Source organism: Erinaceus europaeus, chromosome 10 (assembly GCF_950295315.1).
Source record: "Erinaceus europaeus chromosome 10, mEriEur2.1, whole genome shotgun sequence".
NCBI lineage: Eukaryota > Metazoa > Chordata > Mammalia > Eulipotyphla > Erinaceidae > Erinaceus > Erinaceus europaeus.
This window is the reverse complement of record NC_080171.1, coordinates 70162822-70190234: the sequence shown is the minus strand read 5'-3', so window position 1 is coordinate 70190234 and position 27413 is coordinate 70162822. Positions and strand designations below refer to the sequence as shown.

General features: G+C 38.6%; 2 protein-coding genes across 2 annotated transcripts in view; one reads left to right on the top strand and one right to left on the bottom strand.

The window, feature by feature from the left end:
- PTAR1 (protein prenyltransferase alpha subunit repeat containing 1) overlaps window positions 1-5797 on the bottom strand; it is a 63288-nt gene extending 57491 nt beyond the window's left edge. The window contains exon 1 of the mRNA XM_060199732.1: window positions 5395-5797. Coding sequence (XP_060055715.1) covers window positions 5395-5753 — 359 coding nt within the window. The 5' untranslated portion in view covers window positions 5754-5797. The remainder of the gene's footprint in view (window positions 1-5394) is intronic.
- A 3013-nt stretch (window positions 5798-8810) lies between these two features.
- The window catches only part of CFAP95 (cilia and flagella associated protein 95), a 147072-nt gene continuing 128469 nt past the window's right edge, over window positions 8811-27413 (top strand). The window contains exon 1 of the mRNA XM_060199733.1: window positions 8811-8955. Coding sequence (XP_060055716.1) covers window positions 8861-8955 — 95 coding nt within the window. The 5' untranslated portion in view covers window positions 8811-8860. The remainder of the gene's footprint in view (window positions 8956-27413) is intronic.

Genomic DNA, 27413 nt, shown 5'->3' with positions numbered 1-27413 from the left:
ATTAGGCCTACTTGTTATTATTTTTTTCAAAGTAACTTTCTTATCCTTTTGGGCTCTTTATATAATTAGTAAGTTGATTTATCTAAAGGCCCATTAGGGCAGGTACCATATTCACTAGTCTTCAACCCATTATATACCCTGACTAGCATCCTATCTGTCAAAATGAGGTGTTCTTTTACTGAGCTCATGCACAGAATGAAACTAAGCCAGATAGTCAAGGATTTCCATAATCTGCCATTGCTTTTATCTTTTCAGTTACATTTTGCTACTTTTGGTCAGCACACTGTTCTCTATGGTGGTCTCTGACTCCTCCAAGATTATAAATCCCTCCCTGTCTTCAAAGCTCAACTTAAAGCAAACCTCCCCTGAGAAGCCTGGTAAAATATGCTTACTTCCCCATATTTCATATGGGTATGTGCTTCTTGACACACTAGCTACTGGCCCAACCTTCATCATAAATTGCTTTGCAGTGTTAAGGGATTGTTGATAAATGTACACCTTTGACCTCCATCTAGACTTGAACTGTACTAACTACGCACATGTGGTCATTATGAATAAAGAAACTAAAAGCAAATAAAAAATTTAATTTATTGTTTCATTCACCATTAACTACACTTCATGCACAACTTACCAACAAGTGGCCAGTGGCTAAGCCTATTGAACTGGACAGAAAAATATTTCCATCACCATAGATACTTTGAGTATAAGAGCTGTGCTCTCCACTTCATCTTCCATACTGTAAAGATAGCACCTACTGGGAGTCAGGTGGTGGCACACATGGTAGAGTGCACACATTACTGTTTGTGAGGGCCTGGGTTTGAGTCTCTGTTCCCCATCTGCAGGGGAGGAGGGAGCACTTCACAAGGGTTGATGAAGGTTTGTAGGTGTGTCTCTCCCCCACACTTTCTCTCTGTCTTATTAAATGAAAGAAGGGGGGTGGGAGAAAGAGGAAATTGTAGCCAGGAATGGTGGATTCACAGTAATAACCCTGGTGGGAAAAAGAAAAAAAAAGTACCTACAGGGCAACCATTTTTGTTTGTTTATTTATTTATTTGTTTAATTAATATCTTTATAAAAAGGAAACATTGACAAAACCATAGGATAAGAGGGGTACAACTCCACACAATTCCTACTACCAGAACTCCATATCCCATCCCCTCCCCTGACAGCTTTCCTATTCTTTAACCCTCTGGAAGTATGGACCCAAGGTCATTGTGGGATGCAGAAAGTGGAAGGTCTGGCTTTTGGAATTGCTTCCTCGCTGAACATGGGCATTGACAGGTTAATCCATACTCCCAGCCTAGGGCAACCATTTCTATTCCAACCATGACATCATCTCTCCAGACAATAACTTGGGTCGGTCCACCTGCATATCAGATTTCAATCTCAGAGGGAAAAAAAAAACAACAAAAAACTAGTTATTGTCATGGGCACTTTGGAATATAACTAAAATAGGCCTACCAGCTATCTACAAAACGGAGAACCCAAATCTTCATCTGCATTATTCCAGCCTTTATGTTCATGATTAGCCAACAATTTGTTTGGTTTTATATGTTAACTCTTTTTTCAGGTTCCAGATGCTAACATGATGCCAACTGGACCTCCCTAGGTAGATGACCCCATCAATATGTCCTGAAGCCCCACTTCCCCAGAGGCCCACCACCCCACTAGGGAAAGAGAAAGACAGGCTAGGAGTATGGATCAACCTGTCAACGCCCATATTCAGCGGGGAAGCAATTACAGAAGCCAAACCTTCTACCTTCTGCACCCCATAATGACCCTGGGTCCATACTCCCAGAGGGATAAAGAATAAGAAAGCTACCAAGGCAGGGGATGGGATATGGAGTTCTGGTGGTGGGAACTGTGTGGAGTTGTACCCCTCTTATCCTATGGTTTTTGTCAGTATTTCCTTTTTGTAAATAAAAATTTAAAAAAAAAATGGACCTGTAAATCAGCATTTCCTCAATAAAGTGATATGGGAGTCGGAAAAAAAACAACATATCAATAATAAGAGTTCAACTAACAATTAATAGATCAATAAAAAGTACTCGCTTCCTGGATAAAAGACTTCTGATACAAATTTCATGGCACAGAGAACAGCCGTTCCTCATGAGCACAGAGTTCTACACTTAATGCCCATTTCTGCAAGAAGCCTTCAGTTGTTTCTGTAGTTAACATTTTCTACAAGGCAACCACGCAACATTTGTATGGTATTTTTCAGCCTGTAGGTGACTGGCATCACCAACTAGGTAATGTATATGTATTTTTTTCTTTATTAGGGGATTAATGTTTTACAGTCGACAGTAAATATAATAGTTTGTACATGCATAACATTTCCCAGTTTTCCACATTAACAATACAACCCCCACTAGGTCCTCTGACGACATCATGTTCTAGGACCTGAACCCACCCCCACCCACCCCAGAGTCTTTTAATTTGGTGTAATACACCAACTTCATTCTAGGCAATACATTTTTTGAGGAACCCAAGGATTCAGGTGAAGTTTATTATTTACCTAATGCAATGAAGTACTACACACACTGTGTGAGGTGATCTTCCTGTTTCTCATCAATCTCACAAGATCAAAACTAAGAATGAGAGCAAGGGTCTTATCCACACCCAACAGTAACAGAACTCACATCTCACCCACTATGAGTCTGACAACTCCTGGCTAGATAATTCTACAAGTCATCATTTCCAAGAGAATTCTTTTATGAGCGTGAGACCAAAGCACTTGCTTAACTCTGGAGTATGCTGGTGCTAGGGATCAAACCTAGTGTCCCTGGGGCCTCACACATGTTTAATGGAGAAAGTGTTGGCTAATAAAATTACAATCTGTGTTAGGAGAAAAGAGGAAAAACATTAAGAATGAAAAAAGCATAATAATGGAAGTAATTAAACACTAACTTTCAAGATGAACAATGTGTTTATTCTTTTAACTAGGTGCAATGGAACAAGAGAGAGATTATTTTATTCCAAATATTCTGGATGTAAAAGGGCTATTCTAGGGGTAGAAGTGGAGGGAACTTAAGGAAGTTTAAAATATTGGAAATTTCAAAAGATGAATAGTATGGAAAATAGTTATTGTAGGGAATGTATACAAATCTACAACTAACAACTAACATTAGAAAGTTACATTATTCAAAAATTCCAGACCTGTAACTATCTCAAATTCTTTATTAATGATTTTTCACCAAGACAGCATCTTGGGTGGAGCTAGAAGGAATTATGTTGTGAGGTAAGTCAGACAAGTATGGGATGATCCCACTCATAAACAGAAGTTAAGAATGAAGAATAGAAAGGGAAATGCAAAGTAGAATTTGAGTTTAGCACCAAAGTAAAAAATTCTGGATGAAGGGTAGATTTTTAGCTTCATTACAGGAGGGTAGGAGTAGGGACACAGACCTTTGGTGGCAGAAATGGTGTTTATATACACTACTCAAAAAAAAAAAAAATATATATATATATATATATGTTTTGAGGGTACCAATAAAGTCTTTTTTATGACAAATATGATCCAGAAGAACTGGGATGTGTCTCAAACTGCTCAGTCAACCTAGCAAGGAGAACACTCAATCTCAGTTTCTTCAAATGCAAAGTACTGATGTTCTGCTAGTTTTAACCTCAAAGAACTAAGACAATTGTTCCATTATTCGACTTCCAACCTCTGCTAAATTTCTTCAAGAAAAATAACAACCATGGGAAAAGAGGCCCTTCACATATTTATCCAAATTTTTTCTTTCTTTTTTTGAGGTTGTCTCTGATTTGCACTAAAGCTTTCATTCTCAAAAGGGGACTGAAAGACTGATATATAACAAGGCATCAAAGCATTCTTCAGAAGGCCCAATACCCACTATAGTTACTGCCAGGGAATCATTCCAAGTACTCTCATTTTGAAAAAAAGGCAGCACTCATTCAGGGGAAAGGAAGTGAATGGTGGCAGAGGTAGCAGGTGTATTTTGAGGCCAGTAGTATTCTGTATTTAATGAGGCACAGTTGCAGGTCTTTAATTGTGTCACAAGGGAGCAATACATCAGAGAGCTTCTTAATTCTCTTATAAATATCACTTTGAAGGACTAGGACATTTCGTTTAGATGTAGATCTGGCACCTCTTTTAGCTGGAAAGGGGTTAAAAATGCTTGTAAAGAATAATTTATACGTTCCAGTTAGTTTTTTATGGTAATGTTTAATATCTTTGTTTAATGTTCAATGCTATGTATATTTACTATAAAAATAAACCACACATAGATAAAATGACAATAATGCACAACTAGACTCCCTAGTACTTTCCTTTGGGGGAGGGGAGGAGGGATGGAGAAAGAGCTCCTTTCTCATTGTTTCCTATAATGTAGATCTCTATTTTCTTTAGTAACTTCCTTTCTACCAGTTACACAAAAGTAGTACCTGAAAGAATGCTATCTCTGCGCTATCTTCCCAAAGTATTCCAAGTAAGATACAAAGGAAGGAAGAAGGGAGAGAGAGAGGAGGAGGGATCTGGTGAGTGTCCTACTTATGAGGGTGGCAGGACTGGGAATCTGAAAGTTACTCTGCTCCCTGTATCTATGAATCAGCTAATGCTAAAAAGTATCGAGGTTTCATCTGCTGTGGACCAGACCCATCCTGCGCACCCAGCAACTATACGCTTAACATGTTTTTTCTTTTTACTTAATGGTGGTGGTGGTGGCGATGGGGGTGTTAATGGTTTACAGTCCAGATGTTGAAACGGGCACAATTCCTCATCTCCCTGTGATGATTAGGTGTCTGCAGACCACTCTCACCCCCAAGCCAGGTCCTTTTCCCACCATCATGCCCCAGAATCCCAAAGAAGCTCTATTCTTCTTCACCGTGATTCTTCGGGGTTCCTCTAGGATCGCAGCTAAGGGGCAAATGAGGTGAAGGTCAAAAGCAGTCCCTAAACTATCTTGAGTTTGGTAAACTGGGCTTTAAAATTTCCTGGGGAGGGGAGCAGGAGGGATTGGGAAGATGATCCCCAGCACCGGGTGCTCACGTCCGGGATGGAGCCTCAGAGTTGTGTGTCCAACACACGCGCGCGCGCGCGTGAGTGTGTGTTGTGTGTATCCGTCTGTCCGTGCACCCTCGGGTGAAGGTTTTCCACTTTGGCGAACTCTTGGGAAAGAACCGGGGCGGAGGAGAGCGAAGCAAAGTCTCTCTGCCCGGGTCCTCCGAGGTCACCGCCGCAGGGGACTCGCCCGCCAGCGCGTCCGGTGTCGGGATGCCGGCGGTCCCGGCGCGGCGGCTCCGCTCTCCCGAGGGGCGCGCGGACCCCGAACGCCACCCGGCCGCCGCCGCCGGAGGTCGCTCCCATCTCCACCCCGCCCGCGCACAGCCCCCGTAGACCCCCGGAGGCGGGCACAACGCCGGCGCGCCACTCACATGTGCGGGTTCCTCCGGAAGGCGTTGGTGATGTCCTTCACCACCCGCTGCACCAGGACCGCCACTTCCTCGCTCGTCTCGGCCATGTTAACGGCGGCGCGCCTGCAGGACAGCTCTGAGCAGCCGGTGGGAGTTGTGCGGTAAACGCGCGCGCGCGCGCGCGCGCGTGAGCGCCGGTTTGGCCTCTCTCCGTGGCCCCACCCCCCGTCGCGTTCGCCGCCGAGAACTTCCGGGTCAATCAGCGGGCGGGGACCTGACTTCCGTTCGGTTCTTCGGCTCGGCTGAAGTTCCGGAGCCTGTGGAGAGGTTCTGCAGCCGCGCTTGCAAAGTTGCCTCAGGTGGTTGGTTCTTCCACGCATTTGGTTTTAAAGTTCGTAGTCCCCTCGGGCCAGGAGGAAGGTGTCCGGATCACTGTGCAGACTCCCCTCCCCCTGGGCACCTCTAGACTTTGCTCCTCCCTCTCCCTATTTATTTACTTATTTATTTATCTATTTTATGTTTGTTTTGTTTCATTAGAACGCCTCAGCTCTGGTTTATGCTGGTGCTGGGGACTGAACCTGGGACTTTAGAACCTCAGGCGTGAGAGTCTATTTGCATGGCCATCATGCTGTCTACTCCTGCTCTCCCTTTATTTTTTTCTCCTTCTGGATACTTTTTAGCATTATCTGTTTCATAGTTAACTAGGAACAGAGTAACTCAGATTCCCAGATCTGCCACTCTCAGATAGGCTAATAGCAGACTGAGTCCTTTTGTTCCCTGAGTGTGAAAGCAGGCCTCAGACATTTTTTTTAAATTTAAAGATTAATAGATGCAAAAAAGATAAGCCTACATCAATAAATAAATGAGATAATGTCAAAAGGCATTTTACACATTGAAAGAGACTTCCACAACCTAGTAACTGGAAGAAGATATTTGCACTCATACATCCAACAAGGGTTTAACAATGAAACTACATTAAGAAATTGTACAACTAAAAATAAAAGAAGCTACTCAGTTTAATGGGCAGAATGACTCTAGATACCTCTCTAAAACAGATAAACAATTGGCCCACAGACATGAAAAGGTACTCAATATCACTTCTTATGGAAATACATTTTTTTAATTTTTATTTTATTTATAAAAAGGAAACACTGACAAAAACCATAGGATAGGAGGGGTAAAACACCACACAATTCCCACCACCAGATCTCTATATCCTATCCCCTCCCCTGACAGCTTTCCTATTCTTTATCACTGGGAATATGAACCCAAGGTCATTGTGGGATGCAGAAAGTGGAAGTTCTGGCTTCTGTAATTGCTTCCCCGCTGAACATGGGTGTTGACAAGTTGATTCATACTCCCAACCTGCCTCTCTCTCTCCCTAGTGGGGCGGGGTTCTGGGAAATCTGATCTCCAGGACACATTGGTGGGGTGGAAATGCAATTTTAAGTTACAGTGAGATACTATCTAGAACCAGTGCGAACGACATTCATCAAAAAGACAGAAAATAGGGGACTGGGAGATAGCTTCCCCATAGAGCACACACTTTGCCAAGTGTGCAAGGATTCAGATTCCAGCTACCCTGAGCCCCACCGGCCACACATGGGGGCACCTGAACTGAGGAAGCTTCATGAACAGTGGAACATTGCTGAGGTGTCTCTTTCCCCCACTGGCTCTTCCTCTCTGTACCCTCTATTTAAATTTAAAGAGAAGGTCACCAGAACAGTGAATCCGGTAGCAATAACCTTGGTAAGAAGGAAAGAAAGACTGAAAACAAAAAGTGCTAATGAAAATGTAGAGAAAAAGAAACTCTAGTACACTGTTAGTAGATATGCAAACTGGTGCATCTGTTATAGAAGAAGGAATGGGAAACAACAACAACAACAAAAAAGGAAATGTATTATAATCCTGCAATACTGCCCTTAAGTGTATAGTCAAAGCTTCCTAAACACTAATACAAAATGATATGTGCACTTTTATATTCATAGATACATTGTTCACAATAGTAAAAATTTAAAAGTAGTCTTAAAAAAAAGACTACAAAGAAGTTATGGAATATATACTCAATGGAATAAAAAAAGACACCAAAATAGTTTCAGTGATAGATCTAGCAGTAATTTCTTTGGTGAGGAGTTAAGATATTTTTGTACTCTGTATTCCTATTTGCTCTTTATTATTCTGCTTAACATTACTATGATGCACTGTTTATTACATTTATACTTAGAGACCATTTTCTCAAGCTGTCATGTAAGACTAGATGTATTCTTACCATGTGCTAGCTATTATAAAACAAGTGTATTAACCCTAATTTAAAAATTCAATGCTCAATTATAAATGCTTCCTTATAATATAACTGTGACTAACTATATACTTATAGTGTGCCAAACCTCAACTTTACCATTATAGCAAAATTTAAAATCCAAGAATTTACTAAGACAAAGGGGAAAGGAAATGTAGTAGTCAAGAGGTTATTAATATCAAAGTTTTTTTTAAATGAATTTTTAAGGCAAGTCAATCTCAGTGTTACTCATCTTTAAAGTTTTTGTTAAAAATCATTCAAAAATAGGAATGGAGATTAATAAACATATTTTAAAAGACATGTACATCAAATGTTAGAGGAGTTCTGGTATACTCTTTGCCTTGGTGTATGAGTATATTTTTCCAAATGCAAAACTTCATGGTAATAAAAAGCTAATTTCTTTTTTTTTAAGAATTTTTATTTATTTATTCCCTTTTGTTGCCCTTGTTGTTTTCTTGTTGTAGTTACTGTTATTATTGATGTCATTGTGGTTGGATAGGACAGAGAGAAATGGAGAGAGGAGGTGGAGACAGAGATGGGGAGAGAAAGATAGACACCTGTAGACCTGCTTCACCACCTGTGAAGCAACTCCCCTGCAGGTGGGGAGCCAGGGGCTCGAACCAGGATCCTTACGCCAAAAAACTAATTTCATTACTCATAAAACCACCCAGGAAAGTAAATGTCAAGCATTTTACTTATATAGTATGCAAGTATTACTGTTGAGGTAAAAGTGAAAAATGCATGTGATAGCAATTTTATTCTCTCAGACATTATACAAATTATTATTTTATGAATAAGGAAAGTACTGCCTATTAGTAAATCAGATAAAAACACTACACTAAGACTAATTGCTATATTTCAATATAGCATTACTGTTCAGTATTTCTAAGAAAATTATTATAGTTAAAATTAATTTTCTAGTATTAACATGCCTTAGAAAAAACCTGACTCATTAGGTAAATGTTACCAAGACACTAAAGATGAATATAAGCAATCAGTTAATGCTGATATTAGAATCCATATTAAAGCATAATGTGACACTTCATTTGCCTTGACATTTGATAGTTCCAAAATGTCATTTTTCCCCTTTACTTTCTTCTTTCTCTGTACTACAGAACCCAGGAGAATTATGATGTAATCTTCAGAAAGAAAAAAAAAAAGAGAAAATGTCTAGAGAGAAAAAGAGTAATGCAAAACATATGGATATGGAAACAGCTAGGGAGACAGGTCTCTCTCCATGATGCAATTGATATTTCGCATGTGCTGAAGATATCAAATTATAGGTAAGAATTTTTTCAGTAATCTATGTATTATTAGATGGTTAAAAGGAAAGCATACTCAATGTAGGTAGAGTACTAGGCAACAAGGGCAACAAAGGGAAAATAAATATAATATAAAATTTTTTTTAAAAAGGTAGAATACTAGAATTTTTTTCTGTTTTATTTGTACTTATTTTTCAATAGATACAACTGATAAAAATCATAGATTCAAAAGTCATATATGAAACCATGGGGAGGTGCTAAATTCATTTTGATTACAAAAGATACTCAGTCTGAGACCTCTATTCAATAATTGTTTAAAGTTAAGAGAGCGCTATTATCTCCTCTTCTTTCATCTCCCTTCTAAAGTTAGTTTTTCAGCTAAGAAATTTCATAATAACATACAGCTTACTTTTCTTCATATTTGAAGTAACTGGGTAGACTTGTCAAAGTTAACATCAGGTCAAAAATCATCTACAGGAAATGATGCATTTAAAAAAAAATACTGAATTATGTACTACCTTATAACAATAGTGTAGTATATCCAGAGATTAAGTCCAAGTTTTAGGAAAGAATGCCAGAGTTTACCTCCAATTTACCTTCTGATTTTAGACACTTTAATTTCGTGTGTGTGTGTGTGTGTGTGTGTGTGTGTGTGTGTGTGTGCTGACAAGGATTTATTCATCTTGAAGTGAAATCAAATAGTGTAGGAAAAAAAATGTTCTAGTTCTGTGAGGATACCAGACACTTTAATTTCTATGTTAAATCTCCTTAATCATTAGTGGCATGCAAAAGTAACCATGCTGAGGATGATGTATTGGGTTCATAGAATGAGAAGGCTGACTATCATCCCCAAGAGAGTGGGACTCTACTCAATCATACTTATTTACTCCACAATTTTTTTTATGAATGTTACTGTGTAGAAGGCAGTATGCTAGCTAGCACAATGGGTATGTAATGGTGAGAAAAAGGTATTGTTCTTCTTGTGGGACTTTGAGTCTTATAATATATATACATACATACATACATGCATACATACATATATATAGTATTCAAATTAACAAATAAGTAATGAAAAATTGTAACAGTGAAAGGGGAAAAGCTAGGTCTCTGTGACATATGATGACAGTGTGGGAAAGGGGCAAATCTCTAGATAGTGTGGCAAAGGAAGCCTGCTTTGGCAATGATATTTATCTGGGTTCTGAAAGATGAGAAGTACTAAACCTGTAGAAAGCAAGGAAAAAGCCTCCCTATAGTGGAAACTTTATGTGTAAAGGTACTAAGTACCTAGCAATTCCTTAGGAGTTGAAGGATGGCCAAACTATGACTCTTACTGACCCAATAGCATATATAAAATGATTTCAATTTCAAGATTGCTGGTTCCTGAATGCTACTCCAAACTAGTTCTCTGGACTGAGTATCTTAGATGTATTGTCAGATAATGAAAAATTGTTGCATTATATGGTATATTAGTTCTGTCATGGAAACAAGTTCTAGTAAATATTCTAAGAAAAGTAGTTTAGTACATGTCATTTGTGTCTGACATACCTGCTGGGAGGGTGGGGGGTAGCAAAGGGAACCTGTCACTCTTTTCAGCCTTCAACTCAAAAACAAGTGATTATACTATGACTCTTAAAAAAATTACTGGAAATGACAAGAACCTCTCGGAATTCCCCTATCTAATCTCTCTGCTGCACCAACTCAAGTGCTTCAAACTTTAAACTTCATGTTGGCTGGCTACCTGTGCTTCTGCTTGAAACTGTTTTCTGGTGAAAAAATGCCTCCCCTTTTTTCTCTATTGTATTATCTGGTGCTATCACTAGTAGACTCTAAAAGTATATAGGGATTACAATACAGTTATTAACACATGGGTACATTTTCTCATCTCCCTGTGACAGATGTCTGCAAAACACTCCTTCAATTTAGGCCCTTTTCTGCAATCATGAACCATGACCCCAAGGCCCTCTTTGTTCTCTATCTTTTTTTTTCCCACAAAGTCTTTGCTTTAGTGCAATATACCAAACCCAATGAAGTAAAAATAAAACAAATAGGAAAACTCATATAAAAATAAAGTTCAAACTAATGAAGAGGTAGATAAAAAAAAAAAAACATTCATTGAGATAATTCGTGTGCTAATGATCTGGAGACTACTTAAATAATGGTACTTTATATAACACACTGTTCAAAAATGTCTAGCATAATATTTAATTCTATGGAAGAATATTCACACTTTACTGAATTAAAGAAAAAGAAATTAAATTTATTTTTTAAGTAGATAGAGAACAATTCTGTAGCTCCCAGCTTCTCTGTTATAGAAGACTTACCCTTTAGAAAGAGATAAGTTGCACCCACATCTATGGATATCTAGTTTTTGACAAGGAGGCACAAAATATTAAATGGATAAAGGAGAGTCTCTTCAACAAATAGTGCTGGGAAAATTAGATTGAAACTTGCAGAAGAATGAACCTCAACAAATATATTTTATCACACATAAAAGTAAACTCCAAGTGGGTCAAGGTGTTAGATCAGAATCAAACAACTGAAAGAAAATATTGGTAGAACTTTTTCCATCTAAATTTTATAGGCATAGTCAATGACTCAAGTCCAACTGAAAGGAAGACAAAACAAAAATAAACCAGTGGGACTATATCAAATTTAAAAGCTTCTATACAGCAAAAGAAACCACCACCCAAAGAGATGCCTTACAGAATGGGATAAGATCTTTGCATGCTTGAGGTTACTGGTTAGATTCCTAGGGATGCAAATACCAGTAGTGCCCTAATAACTCCCCTTCCAGTAAATCTTCAAAATAAATAAAATGACCTAGTACTTTCATAGTGACTATATAGTATTTGAAGATGTAGGGGAGCCTAATTCACTAAATTTACATGCTTGTGAACTTTAGCTAAACATAAATAAAAATAATTTTAAAAAAAGATTGATCAAGGGAGGGAATGGGACACAAAGTTCCGGTGGTGGGAATTGTGTGGAGTTGTACCCCTCTTATCCTATGGTTTTGTCAGTGTTTCCTTTTTATAAATAATTAAAGATCTTTGCATGCCATACATCAGACAAAAGACTAATAACCAAAATTTATAAGGCTCAGCAAATTCAGCAAAAAGAAAAAAAAAGACCCCATACATAAATGAGGAGAGGATATAAACAGAATATTCACCAAAGAAGAGAACCAGAAAGCCAACAAACCTGAAAAAATTGCACCAAGTCATTGATTGTCAGAGAAATGGAAATAAAGACAACAATAAGATAACACTTCACTCCTGTGAGAATGTCATATATCAGAAACGATAGCAACAACAAATGTTGTTGAAGTTGCTAGGGTAAAGGAAGCCTCCTACACTGCTGGTGGGAGAGGTAAATCTATCCAACCCCTGTGGAGAGCAGTCTAGAGAACTCTGAGAAGGCTAGAAATGGACCTACCCAATGACCCTGTAATTCTTCTTCTGGGGAAGAATTAATCAAACACACTCATCCCAAGAGCTGTGTTCACAACACCACACCTTGTAATAGTGAAAACTTAGAAGTAACCTAGGTGCCCAACGACAGATGAGTAGCTGAAAAAGTCATGGTTTATATATGCAATGGAATATTACTCAGCTATTAAAAATGGTGAATTCACCATTTTCACCTCATCTTGGATGGAGTTTGAAAGAAGCATGTTAAGTGAGATAAGGTAGAAAGGGAAGTATGAATATGGGATGGTCTCACTCATGGATAGAACCTGAGAAATAACAGAAAGGGGAAACACAAAATAGAACTTGGACTGGGTTTGGGGTATTTCACCAAAGTAAAAGAATCTCTGGGTGCTGATGGTGGAGGAGGACCTAGGTGGAGGCGAATATTTTGTAGAAAATTGAGAAATTGTATACATATACCAGTAACCATATATATTGTAAACCACTAACACCCCCCCCCAAAAAAAAAAGAAAGGGATGAGGTAATAGCTATGTGACAGTCATCCCTAGTTGCCAATAGCCTATTTAAGTACAGGTCACTTCTCATGCTTTGCTGAGCAAAAATTAGTGGATTTTCCATTAGAATGATGGTAAAAGAAGGCACTTCTTGACCCTTTGATGCATAGATTCTAGTTACAGAAAATATGGCATCATGTTTTAAGTACTGCTCTGATTACGTATGTAATTTGTACTATAGCACAACCCACAGTCCACTGCCCTCTCTGGCACTGTAATTGAGTCTTCAGTAGGACATTGCACTGTCTTATTATTATTTATAAAAAGGAAACATTGACAAAACCATAGGATAAGAGGGGTACTGTCTTATCTAGCCAGCTGCCTCAGAATGTTTGGGTGTATGTTATGACCAGTAAATACCATGAATTTTAATTAAGTCTATTCATGTATTCCTTTTTTTTTATAAATTGAATTCCTTCATCAGAAGTTTGGCATACTGTTCAATTGTTGTATAGAGAAACCTTCAAACCTAATAGCAAAACACAGTTCTCTGTGTTGATTTTGTTCAGTAGGGTGACTTTTAAATAAGATAATCCAACTACAATCAGATAGTGGCTGGGGTTGAAGATACCTGAAGACTTGTCTGATTTTAATACCCAAGATAATTTCTTCACTCACAGCTCTGATTATTGTTTCTTGTTCAGTCACTCATTTTTTTATTTTATTTTATTTTTTGCCTCCAGGGTTGTCACTGGGGCTTGGTGCCTACATTGTGAATCCATTGCCCCTGGAGGCCATTTTTTTCCATTTTTGTTGCCCTTGTTGTGCCCCTGTTGTTGTTATTGTTGTCATTGCTGTTGGACAGGACAGCGAGAAATCGAGAGAGGTGGGGAAGACAGAGGGGGAGAAAAAGACCTGCAGACCTGCTTCATCACTTGTGAAATGTGGGGAGCAGGGGGCTTGAACTAGATCTTTATGCCTCCTTGTGCTGTCACCATGCTCGCTTAACCTGCTGCGCTACTGTCTGGCTCCTAGTCACTCATTTTTAAAAACTTTTTAATGTAACTTTATTTTATTTTACCAGGGTTTCTCCAGGGGTTTGCACCTGCATGATTCGATTGCTCGCAGTGAACTTTTCCACCCTTTCAGTTACAGAAAGAAACAGAGAGGGAGGGAGAAAAAGAGAAAGACTGAGAAAAAGAGAGACATCAGTGTCACTCCATTACTTTTGAAGTTTCTCCTTGTGCAGGTGCTTGGTCTTTGCTCATGCACTCTACTGGGTAAGCTATCTTTTGAATTGGTTGCTCTTTCATGTCTAACCCTCCAGGATTTGTCATAGCATTATGGACTTAGGAAATGATTCATGATTGACTAGCTTTCAAGTAGAGAAAGAGAGCTAAGGCCAGTTAAGGACATAGTGTCAGTTCCTTTCTCTCTTTCTGATCGTTCCCTCACACATATCACTCCTTTTATAGTTATTGGAAAGATTCAACATAACATTCCAAAATTCTGAAATGTCCCCAAACTATATTTTCTCAAAAATAAAGGAAAGCCAAAAGTTAGATTTGCAAATCTTATCTTACTTAGAACCTAGTTCTCTTTCATTAAAAAAAAGCTCATTTATTCATTTAAATACATACATAATACTTTGTGTCATTTTTCATTTTTTTAAATTTATTTTTTATTTAAGAAAGGATAAATTAACAAAACCATAGGGTAGGAGGGGTACAACTCCACACAATTCCCACCACCCAATCTCCATATCATACTCCCTCCCCTGATAGCTTTCCCACTCTCTATCCCTCTGGGAGCATGGACCCAGGGTCGTTGTGGGTTGCAGAAGGTAGAAGGTCTGGCTTCTGTAATTGCTTCCCCGCTCAACATGGGCGTTGACTGGTCGGTCCATACTCCCAGTCTGCCTCTCTCTTTCCCTAGTAGGGTGGGTCTCTGGGGAAGCTGAGCTCCAGGACACATTGGTGGGGTCTTCAGTCCAGGGAAGCCTGGACGGCAACCTGGTGGCATCTGGAACCTGGTGACTGAAAAGAGAGTTAACATATGAAGCCAAACAAATTGTTGAGCAATCATGGACCCAAAGCTTGGAATAGTGGAGAGGAAGTGTTAGGGGGTACTCGCTGCAAACCCTAATGTACTTCTGCTTTCAGGTATATATTTTGCAGTAGTTTATGGATACGTGTGAACATAAGCTCTCTCTCACAGAAACTGGTTTATATCTAGGTTTTGGGTCTTTGTTAGAAAGTGAACCACCTGGAATGTAATTAGAGAATACTATGAAAGGAAAGGTCTCACCCGAGTAATGTAGCTGAAGGGTTGTCATTCCACATGTGAAGTCTCTGGACACAGTCTGAGCTGAAGCATGTTGAGGTGGCAATTGTTATATTGATTAGGTTACCATCGGCAGATGCAATATTATTTGATATGGATTGGGAGAGGCATATGGGAAAGTGCACCCTATCCAAAGGTTCAAGGACTGGGGGAAGTAGAGGCTCTATAGTGGAGATGTGAGATTCCTGCTGTCTTAGGGTTCAAAAAGACAATGGATCACATTAATTGGTAATTGGGTTAACTTTGAAAAATCCTTTTGTTAGGGTTTGCTGTACAGTACCCAGTATCTTGTGTATAGCTGTGCAACCAATAGGTTGCTTCTGATCTACTTGGTCTAGGCTTTTGAGAGAGTCTGCACATCAAATACACATCCTATATATTAAAATCTTCGAGACATACAATTAATTTTCCCCCTCTCATATTAATTATCTAGTGATTTATATGACTACACTTTACTAGGAGTGTACATAAACACCATTCCCACCACCAAAAGACTGTGACCCATCCCTCCCACCCACTCCCACCCCCCACTGGCCCAGGAAGCTGCATGTCTACCCCTCACCACAGGGTTTTTACTTTGGTGCCCTACTTACAATTTAGTCAGGTCCTGCTTTTAGTTTCCCTTTCAGATCATCTTACTCAACTTCTGTTGATGAGTGGGATCATCCCATACTCATCTTTATCTTTCTGACTTAGCTCACTTAACATAATTCCTTCTAGCTCTGTCCAAGATGGGTAAGAGAAGGTGGGTTCATTGTTCTTGATAGCTGCATAGTATTCCATTGTGTATATATACCACTGCTTTCTCAGCCACTCATCTGTTGTTGGGCACCTGGGTTGCTTCCAGGTTTTAGCTATTATGAATTGTGCTGCTATGAACATAGGAGTACATACCTTTTTTTGGTTGGGTATTATGGAGTCCTTGGGGTATTCCAGGAGAGGAATTACTGGATCATATGGAAGGTCCATGTCTAGCCTTCTGAGAGTTTTCCAGACTGCTCTCCACAGAGGCTGGACCAATTTACATTTCCACCAGCAATGTAAAAGGGTTCCTCTGTCCCCACAGCCTCTCCAGCATTTGTTGCTGCTGTCCTTTTTGATGTATGCCATTCTTACAGGAGTGAGGTGGTATTTTAATATTGTCTTAATTTGCATTTCTCTGACAATCAGTGACCTAGAGCAGTTTTTCATATGTTTGTTAGCCTTTTGGATCGCCTCTGAGGTGAATGCTTTGTTCATATCCTCTGTCCATTTTTGGATGGGGTCATTTGCTTTTTTGTTTGCTGAGCTCTTTATATATTTTGGTGATTAGTTTCTTGTCTGATGTATGGCATGTGAAGATCTTCTCCCATTCTGTGAGGGGTCTCTCTGTTTGTTTAATAGTTTCTTTGGATGTTCAGAAGCTTTTCAATTTGATGTAGTCCCATTGGTTTGTTTCTGCTTTAGTCTTCCTTGCAATTGGGTTTGATTCATCAAAGATGTCCTTGAGGTGTATGTGGGAAAGTGTTTTACCAATGTTTTCCTCTAAGTATTTTGATTGTTTCTGGTCTGACATCTAGGTCTTTGATCCATTTGGAGTTGATTTTTGTTTCTGGTGAGATAAAGTGGTTCAATTTCATTCTTCTGCATGTTTCAACCCAGTTTTCCCAGCACCATTTATTGAAGAGAGCCTCCTTCTTCCATTTAATGCTTTGGGCCCCCTTATCAAAGATTAGATGTCCATAAGTGGGGGGCTTTATTTCTGGGCTTTCAATTCTGTTCCACTGGTCTGTGTGCCTATTTTTATTCCAGTACCAGGCTGTTTTGATGATGATGGCTTTATAATATAGTTTAAGGTCTGGGAGTGTGATGCCTCCATTTCTGTTTCTTTTCCTTAAGATGGTTTTGGCAATTCTAGGTGTTTTCAGGTTCCAGATAAATGATTGTAGTGTTTGTTCTATTCTCTTAAAGAAGCTTTGTGGAACTTTGCTGGGTATTGCATTAAATTTGTATATGGCTCTGGGGAGAATATTCATTTTGATGATATTTATTCTTCCAATCCATGAGCATGGGATATCTTTCCATTTCTTGGTATCAGTTTCTATTTCCTTGAGTAGCGACTCATAGTTTTCAGCATACAAGTCTTTCACTTCTTTGGTCAACTTTATTCCTAGGTATTTGATTGATTTTGCTGAAACAGTAAATGGGAGTGATTTCTGGATGTCTTCTTCAGATTTAGTGTTTGCATAAAGAAATGCCACTGAATTTTGTACATTGATTTTGTAGCCTGATACCTTGCTATATTGCCTAATAACTTCCAGTAGTTTTCCACTGGATTCTTTAGGTTTTTCTATGTATACTATCATATCATCTGCAAATAGTGAGAGCGTGACTTCTTCCCTTCCAATCTGTATTCCTTTGATTTTTTTCTCTTGCCTGATTGCCATGGCAAGAACTTCCAATACTATGTTGAAGAGTAATGATGATAATGGACATCCTTGTCTAGTCCCTGGGAGGGAGAGAATGGCTAGCGGTGGTAGGAAAAGTGAGACAAATTATTTTAGCAGTGAATAAGACACCCCGTCCCCTAGCAATGGAAAATACACTAAGAGTTCATTCTGGTCAACCTGAAGGAGAGGGGGAAAGGGGTATGTGTTTATCTTATATTGATAGTAAAATAGAACAGAGTGAAAAACCTGTCCTGAAGCTTGGATGGCTTCAGATTGCCCCAGGCCCTCTCAGCAGAGGCAGCTGGTTGCCTCCTTAGAAAGAAAAAAGGCCAAAGGTTTCAGAAGGGAATAGACTTAGAATGAATGACACCCCCTGGTGGGACAGGAATCTTGGTAAAGAAAGAAGCTCAGCAGGGGATCCTGCTCAGAGCAGGTCTCTGGTCCCCAGGGACTGGTTATAGGGGGGTGGGGGAGGGGTTGTGCTTGGGGAATAATAATTTAAAAGAAAAATTTTTCCCCTTTCTTTTCACTCTGTTTTTCAACCCAAATTAAGTTATAGTCACCTCCTTGGTGTCACCGCTAGGACCCCTTATTGACTCGCCTACTAAAGGCAGAAAATCCTACCGTTTCTCTGTGGTCAGAGCTCAAGCCACTAGCAGCTTCTCAGTCCGCCATCTTCCGGAAACTCCCCTGTGTCATTTTTCTAAGTGTCTTTATTTAGTAATATAGCCTTATATTATTATATCCTATAAATATTTCTCAGTAGTGGCAGCTTTATCACTTTGGTAACAAGTGAGGAATTAATAATTTAGATTTTTTTCACTTCCAGAATTTAACAAAAACTAAAAAGTGTAAAAGCATACAAGGAAAATTTCAGGTTTTCTAGGGTATTATTTACTATCACTTCATTTTGCTTTTGAAGGAGAAATGGTTCTGTGGTCTTCAAAAACCCAAAATCATCATCATCACCAAAGTAACTATGCAGCCTCTACATGAAAAATATTATGTGTTTTAGCATTAAAAAGGACCAGTGTCAGTCAATACCCATGTGTCTGTAATATACTGAAATCCATTAACCCCCAATAAAATAAACAAACCAAAAAAAAAATCAACAGATGAGCAAACATGATCACAGAAGTTTCTTTCTGAGTATTCACCAAGCATGTTGGGTGCTGGAAACCTCCCCGACCCTCTCTCTCTCTCTCTGTCTCTCTCTTTCACACATACACACACACACACACACACACACACACACACACACACTCCATCCCACTTCAGGGAAAATTTGGTGATGGTTGCTATTTATAGAATTACTGAGATGGAGGTTACAATGAATTTTTGACCCTAAAGGACAATAAATTTGATTGATTTAAAAAAAAATGGATCATTTTATAAGAAAAAAAATGAACACCATCACAGATGGCTTAATTTTACTTTTTGAACAAGGTTCTTTTTGCCATATGGAGAGTCATACATGACAGCAGCTCATTCATTCTTCAGTTTGTAATAGTCTGACCAAAAAAGAAAGTCTTAACAATATGTATTAATAAATAACAGAAAAACAAATTTGCTAAATATTTTGACTTATATCCTTGGCACCGAATTTGTTCCCTTAGAAGAACTTTTATCATCTGTGAATAAATACCCTTCTGTTCTGAGGGATTAGGAAGTAGCAGGTCAGGGGTGACTGTTGCTGTGATTGGGTTGTATGTTGGAAAACATCCTAAATGCACTATGGGGGAGCAGAAAACTGTAATGAGTCACTCTGAAGTTTATGCTGGGCCTTGTGCCTATACGACTTGATGGTTTCTGGCAGACTTTTTCCCATCAGATATCAGGTGACAGATGAAGAGACAAAGAAAGGAGGAAAGATATCACAGCTCAGCTTCACTGCTTGTGAACTTTCCTTTAATGGTTCTCCCACAGACTCAAACCTGGGTCCTCACCCTTGGTAAAGTGTGTCAAGAAAGCTATCTCCTACTCCAAGTGATAAATTTTATCCTTGTGGGATTTGATTTCTTTCAAATTTATTTATATGATGTACAAAGTATCACTCCCATTCAAAGACAAGTTTCTCCATATGTCAATGACTAGAATTATGTAATTAAAGTTAACTAATAAATTCCAACTCCAGGCCAACTTTTTTTTGCTAGAAAGAAAGAGTGCATAGGGGTTGTGGGTTGCCACATGCCCGAAACTTCCTCTAGTGTGGGGACCGTCTCCAATGGGGTTGCCCACATAGCAAAGCACGCACAGTATCCAAGGGAGCTGTTTTCCCCATCCCTAACAACTTTCAAACATCTTCAAGACATTTGCATTGGCTGTTCTGAAGAATTCAGATAGGAAATGACTTATTTTTAGAATTCACAGTCTACAACTTGCTATATAGCTCTGAATAGCTTCTAATAGTTTTCTTTCTTTTTTGAAAAACAAGTACAATATGTTAGAGATTTATTACACATATCAACTTAAGGCGATACATGGAGTGCTTTGTACTAAATCAGCCTTTATACACACTAATTATTTCTGATTACAAACTGGTTAGAAGTGAAAAATGCATCTTGTTGTACAATACACTTGTTGTACAATACAATACAATATTTAACAAGTGCAGTGACCTGGGAGGTGGTGACTACAGCATTGTACTCAATAGATGAGGTCTTGAGTTTTACATGCATTATATGGGCCAGAGTGGTGTCCTGGTGTGTTCTCTCTCTCTCTCTGTCTCTCCCTCTGTACTATTAAGCGAGCCCCCTGAAGGTGGGGAACCGGGGACTCGAACCGGGATCCTTTATGCCAGTCCTTGTACTTCATGCCATGTGTGCTTACCTGCTGCACTGCCTCCCAACCCCCTCTGTGATTGTTTAATGGAGTTTGTTGTTGTTGTTACTGAGTTTGTGAGCCCAATATATATTTTGGTTATCAGCCCTTTCTCCAACAAATGGCTTGTAAAGATCTCCTCCCATTCAGTAAGGGTATCTTTCTGTTTAATAATTGTTTGGATGTGCAGAATGTTTAATGTAGTCCCACTGGTTTATTTTTACTTTTGTTTTCCTTGCTGCAGGCCTTGATTCTGAAGCAAACATTGTGTAGTGTTCTATTAGTGTTTTTTTTTTTTCTATGCATTTGATAGTTTCTGGTCTTTGATCCATTTGGAGTTGATCTTTGTGCCTGGTGATATGTGGTAGTCCAGTTCTATTCTTATTGATGGAACACCTATCCAAAAAGACCTTTGTACACCTATGCTTAATGCAGCACAGTTGTTTTTTAGATGGACACAGAGAAACAACCTAGATGCCCAATGACAGACAGATGGCTAAAAAAGTAGTGTTGTATATATATATATGAAATGGAATACTATGTAGATCTGAACATAATGGAGTAATCTTGTCTTATTTTGGATCGAACTTGACATCCAAATTAACATCTGGTAAACTGTGATAACAGAAGGAGAATGACAAATATTAGATGATCTCAATTATAGTAGCAAACTAAGAAACACTGAAGAAAAAAAAAAGAGGAAAACATAAGATGAAACCTGGATCAGAAATGTTGCATTACAGCAAAGTAAAGAACAGGGAGTGAGAGATCTGGTGGTGGGAATTGTGTGGAGTTTTACCCCTCCTTTTTTTTTTTTTAAATTTTTTATTTAAGAAAGGATTAATGAACAAAAACATAAGGTAGGAGGGGTACAACTCCACACAATTCCTACCACCCAATCCCCATAACCCACCCCCTCCCATGATAGCTTTCCCATTCTCTAGTCCTCTGGGAGCATGGACCCAGGGTCGTTGAGGGTTGCAGAAGGTAGAAGGTCTGGCTTCTGTAATTGCTTCCCCGCTGAACATGGGCGTTGACTGGTCGGTCCATACTCCCAGTCTGCCTCTCTCTTTCCCTAGTAAGGTGTGTCTCTGGGGAAGCTGAGCTCCAGGACACATTGGTGGGGTCTTCAATCCAGGGAAGCCTAGCCAGCATCCTGGTGGCATCTGGAACTGCAAACTCTAGTGTACTTCTGCTTTCAGGTATATATTTTGCAGTAGTTTATGGATACGTAGTTGTACCCCTCCTATCCTACAGTTTTGTTAATGTCTCCTTTTTTAAATAAATAAATAAATAAATAAATAAATGAATTTTACAAAAAAGAACAGGAGTGTTGTTGAGCAGTAGGGAAAGGGTATCTGCAATCCAGTACATGATGGTTGATTAAGACCTGGGTTATATCCCAAAAAAGAATTGTGGGTCCATATTCTTAGAAGGGGAAATGTTGAGGGACAGGAGGTACCTGGAGGGCACCTCCTAGAAAATGAGAGTGGTGGCTTCGAAAGGTGGACGCGGGCTTGGGTATTAAAAACCTAGACCTGTGGGCCTTTCTCATTTTCTTTCTATCCAGGTCATCTTGTACGTATTAACTCTGTCTCCCTCTTTCTCTCTCTCCCTCTCTCTCTCTCTCTCTCTCTCTGTCTCTCTCTGTCTCTCATGTCCTAACATGTGAATGTTCTCAATTTTACTGAATAAAATTTAAATTCCTGAAAATAAAAACACTGAGGTTGTGGTGGGAGTGTGAGAAAACACCTGCCCCAGGGAAATGAGAAGTTGTACCTATGTATCAACAAGTATCCTGTAAATCATTATCTGTCCCAAAAAATGATTTGGAAAATAATGTATATGTATTTAGGTTACATCTCTATAGACTAACGATTTATCAAAAAAGAAATAAGTGAAACAAAGTTATTTACAAGGGCATCAAAAACTTTTAGGAATAAATTTAACCAAGGAGGTGAAATATCTGTACACTGAAGGCTACTAAGACATTTATGAAAGAAATTGAAGATTCAAATAAATGGAAAGATTTCCAGTGCTCATCGATTGGAAGAATATTGTTTATAAGGTCCTTGGTATTACTGCAAATGATCTATAGATTAAATGTTGTCTATCACAATTGCAATAGAATTTTGTACAGAAATAGTAAAACCAATCCTAAAATGTATGTAGACCTATGAAAGATAGTTTGAAAATAGCCAAAGCAACCCTGAGAAAGAAAAACAAAGTTAGAGATATCACACTTCCAGATAAAAACTCTAACAGCAAAGAATGATTCTAATACAAAAATACACACAAAGACCAATGGAATATAATAAAGAGATTAGAAATAAAATTACATTGGGAGTATGGATTGGCCTGCTAATGCCCATGTCCAGGAGAGAAGCATATACAGAAGCCAGAACTCCCACCTTCTGCACCCCCAAAAGAATTCTGGCCCATACCTCCCGAGGGGGAGATATGTTAGTGGAAGATGACCAGAGGACTCTGAACTCCAATTCCATCAAGACCTAGAGAGAGAAGCGGGAAAAAGGAAGGACATTTGGAAGTAGCAACAGGTGTAGGTGTGACTTAGAAAGGATGAGAAAGCAGGACCAAAAAAAAAAATTGGCAAATATATGTAAATATAGTTATAGAAATAATAGTCAGCCCATATCTCTGACCCTGGGCGGGCTACTGCAATTTCCAATGAAGGGGATGGGGACACAGAACTCTGGTAGTGACAATGGTGTGGAATTATACCCTGTTATCTCATAATTTTGTAAATCAATATTAAATTACTAATGAAAAATTAAATAAAAAGAAAACTGCGGTGAACTAATATTTGACAAGGTAGCCAACAATCACCAGCAGAGAAAAAATAATCTTTTCAATTAATGGTACTAAGGGAACTATATACACAAAGATGTAAAACTAAACTCCAACCTTAAACCATTTGTAAAAATATATAAATTAATATTCAAATGCAAGATCTGAAAACATAAACATTCTAGAGGGTAAAAATCCTTGACCTAGGTCTTGACAAAGATCTTATGGCCTACTCAAAGCATAAGCTTTATAAATACATGCAAGGAAGATCACATTAAGTTATTACTGACCAAGTGAAAGAGTATAATGACAACTTGTTCCTTTCTTTATCTTCTCAACTTTATCATCCTTTGTTTTAATTATATCAAGCCACTGCAGTTCTTTAAAATCAGACTGTTCAGAGAAGGCTGGGGAGATGGTACAGTATGTTAGATCATAGGATTTGCATGCCTGGAGCACCAGAAGTCTCAGGCTCAAGCCCCCCTGTAGCACCATATGCCAGGGCTGAGCAGTGTGCTCCCCTCCCTCATAAAAAAATAAATCTTTTAAAAAACTAACAATAAAATCAGCTTGTTTGAAGTATCTGGGTAGTGGCTGAATAGTTGAGTTGCATGCATTGCATGTGTAAAGTCCTGGGTTCAATCTCCAGCATTGTATATGTCAAAGTGGTGTTCTCTCTCAGTGATGGCCTCTCTCTCTCTCTCTCTCTCTCTCTCTCTCTCTCTCTCACACACACACACACACACACAAATCCAAGCCTTAGTATAAAATTTTGAAAAAATGAGAAATTTACTTTTTAAAAAATATTCCCTTTTGTTGCTCTTTTTGTTTTATTGTTGTAGTTATTATTGTTGCCGTCGGATAGAACAGAGAAAAATGGAGAGAGGAGGGGAAGACAAAAAGGGGGAGAGAAAGACAGACACCTGCAGACCTGCTTCACCACCTGTGAAGCAACTCCCCTGCAGGTGGGGAGCCAGGGCTCCAAACAGGATCCTTGCACTGTTCCTTGCGCTTTGCACTACCTGCACTTAACCTGCTGCGCTACCGCCTGACTCCCGAGAAATTTACTTTTTAATATAGTGACAGAGAAAGAGAGAGAGATATCACAACACCAAAACCTCCTTCAATATACTAGGGTTTAGACTTGAAACTGGGTCACACACACATGACAAAGCAACACACTATCCAATTTTGACGGCTCAAACCCCAAAAATTTTATAGTAAAAGAAACAGTGGAATTGAAGCAATTTTCATTAAAACTAGGATCAGAAAAACCTGATTTAAAGTCTTAATTCAGACCTTTTCTAATTATGTGTTCTGGGTCAAGCCTTTCAATGTTATGGAGTTGTCTGCTTTTTGTTTTTGTTTGTTTTTTGTCTGTTTCTCTTTGTTTTAACTTTCAGTTGTCAATAACAATTTTCCTTTTGCTTCCTCTAATAGAACATATGAACTTTTAAATCAATATGTTTAATCAGTAATCCAGTAAAAACCAAATGCATTAATATCCTAAATTCTCTCACCTTAGCTTCTAAGAAAAACTTCAGAGCACCATGTAAGAACGTTTTAAGAATTTCATTGATTTATCTCTGAAAAATTGAGTCCTAACTGATGTCTCAATTTTTTTATTTATAAAAAGGAGACATTAAAAAAAACCATAGGGTAAGAGGGGTACAGCTCCACACAATTCCCACCACCAGATCTCCATATCCCTTCCCCTCGCCTGGTTTTAGCTCTCTGGCAGAAAAAAATGTTTGAATAACAGCAAATGTGTCAATATCTTTATATAAAGAGCAGAAGTGATTCTCGAACACTTTTACCCTACCTGTTGGCTCATGAATTGTAATTATGACAGTTGAGCAGATGTATATTCTTTGGCTGCTAAAAGAGCCCTGATTACTGATTTCCCCAGCAATATGTATTTTAAGGAGTCATAAATTATACTTTCCTTCTTCAGTTCTCCCTTCACAGTTTTTTTTTTTGCCTCCACGGTTATCACTGTGGCTTGATGCCAGCACTATGAATGCACTGTTCCTGGATGCTATTTTTCCCATTTTGTTGCCCTGTTGCCCTTGTTGTGGTTGTTATTGCTATTGTTAGAGCTGTTGTTGTTGTTGGATAGGACAGAGAGAAATGGAGACAGAGAGGGGGAGAGAAAGATAGACACCTGCAGACCTGTTTCACCGCATGTGAAGTGACCCGCTGCAGGTGGGGAGCTAGGGGCTGGAACCATAATCCTTATGCTGGTCCCTGCACTTTGCACCTTGTGCACTTAAACTGCTGTGCTACCGCCCAACACCCCCCTTCACAGTCTATTATGTTTCTAAATACTATGTTCATTGCCATAGGATAGTATAACTGATATGATTTTTTACCTTAACTAAAGCAAACAGAAGATTAATATAATAGATCTGCATGCTAGTAATAGAATTTGCCTTTCTTCTCACTTCTTTGCTTTTGATTCTTACAGTTTCTTCCTGACTTTGACTTTCTCCTACATTTCCTTTATACGTTGGTCTGGAAATCAAAATGCTTTGGTAGTTATTCATGTAGGTACATACCTGCAAATGGTGATGCTGTCATCTAGAGAGAGCCACTAATAGGACAACACCTTCCATGAAAGACCTCATTTATCACCTCAGACATAACGTAAATGGTTTTATTATTAGTTTCTGAAAGGTTTTCATTAGCTAAGTATAGAATTAAGGGCAAAAATGATGTCTGACAATTACAGAAAAATTAAAAAATTTATTAAAGATGCTTGAAAGAATAGTGAATATACCTAATCTCACAGTGGGAGGAGGTCTTCATGGACATTCCACTTAACTTCAGAAAACAGAGAAACATGTTTGTTATATTTCATCTAGAAATTAAAAAAAAAAATTTTTTTTTGCCTCCAGGGTTATTGCTGGGGCTTGGTGTCTGTATTCGAATCTACTGCTCCTGGAGGCCATTTTTCCCATTTGTTACCCTTGTTGTTTATCATTGCTGTTGTTATTGCTGTCATTGTTGTTGCATAGGACAGAGAGAACTTGAGAGAGGAGAGGAAGACAGAGAGGGGGAGAGAAAGATAGACACCTGCAGACCTGTAAGTGGAGAGCTGAGGTTTAACCAGGATCCTTGTGCCAGCCCTTACGCTTTGCGCCACATGCATTTAACCTGCTGTGCTACCGCCTGAGCCCCTAGAAATCAAAATTTTGAGATACAAAATAATAATAATCAATATTAGTATTTAAATTGCCATATATTTATAAGAAAATTATAAACAATCCCATTATTGTCTAATGAACATGTTGCATATTACTATTTAAAAGGGAACTATGTTCTGTCTTTTAACATTTAATTATTTATTTTGTGAGAGAGCAGGAGAGAGGGAGAGAGATAACTAAAGCATCATTCTGGTACAGGTGATATTAAACATCAAGTGTGGAAACTCACACTTGAGAGTCCAACACTTTATCCACTGCACTACCTCTCAGGTGGTCAACAGGGACATCTTTTAGTGGGAAAATCTGTTATTTTATATATGTTAAATTTATAATGTAATTAGTAAATAAAATGAAAACATTGGGGGTAAATAGATATGAAGGAGAACTTGCAAAAACACTTATTGTTTTGATTCAAAATGGTGGAGCTGATTTCAACTAGAATAAACTGTGAGGGTTTCATTCTCACTGGCCTCAGTTATTCCTCAAGTGAATGATATTCAGCCAAAAGAAAACAAGTTAAAAGGTAACTGGAGCTAAAACAATATGTTATTCAACTTTTTTTGGCATATTTTTTTTGTTCTCCCACATGTGAAAAATTAATTTATCTTTTAATTAAAAAAATATGGGGGGAAGTTTAATGGGTTACAGTCTAGACTTGAACACTTAGGTACAGACTCTCATCTTCCCTTGACTGGTATTCAGGAGACACAGATTCTTTATCCCTTCCCCCTCCTTCCCCAAAGTCCTTTGCTTTAGTGCAATACACCACACCCAGTCCAAGTTTTACCTTATATTTTTCCTTGCTGTTCTTTATTCTTAAGTTCTACCTATAAGTGAGATCATTTGGTATTAGTGTTTCTCTTTCTAACTTGTCTCACTCAGCATGATGCTTTAGCTTTTTCTACCTTAAGGAAAGGTCTGGGGACAAATTTAGGAGAGATCTAGAA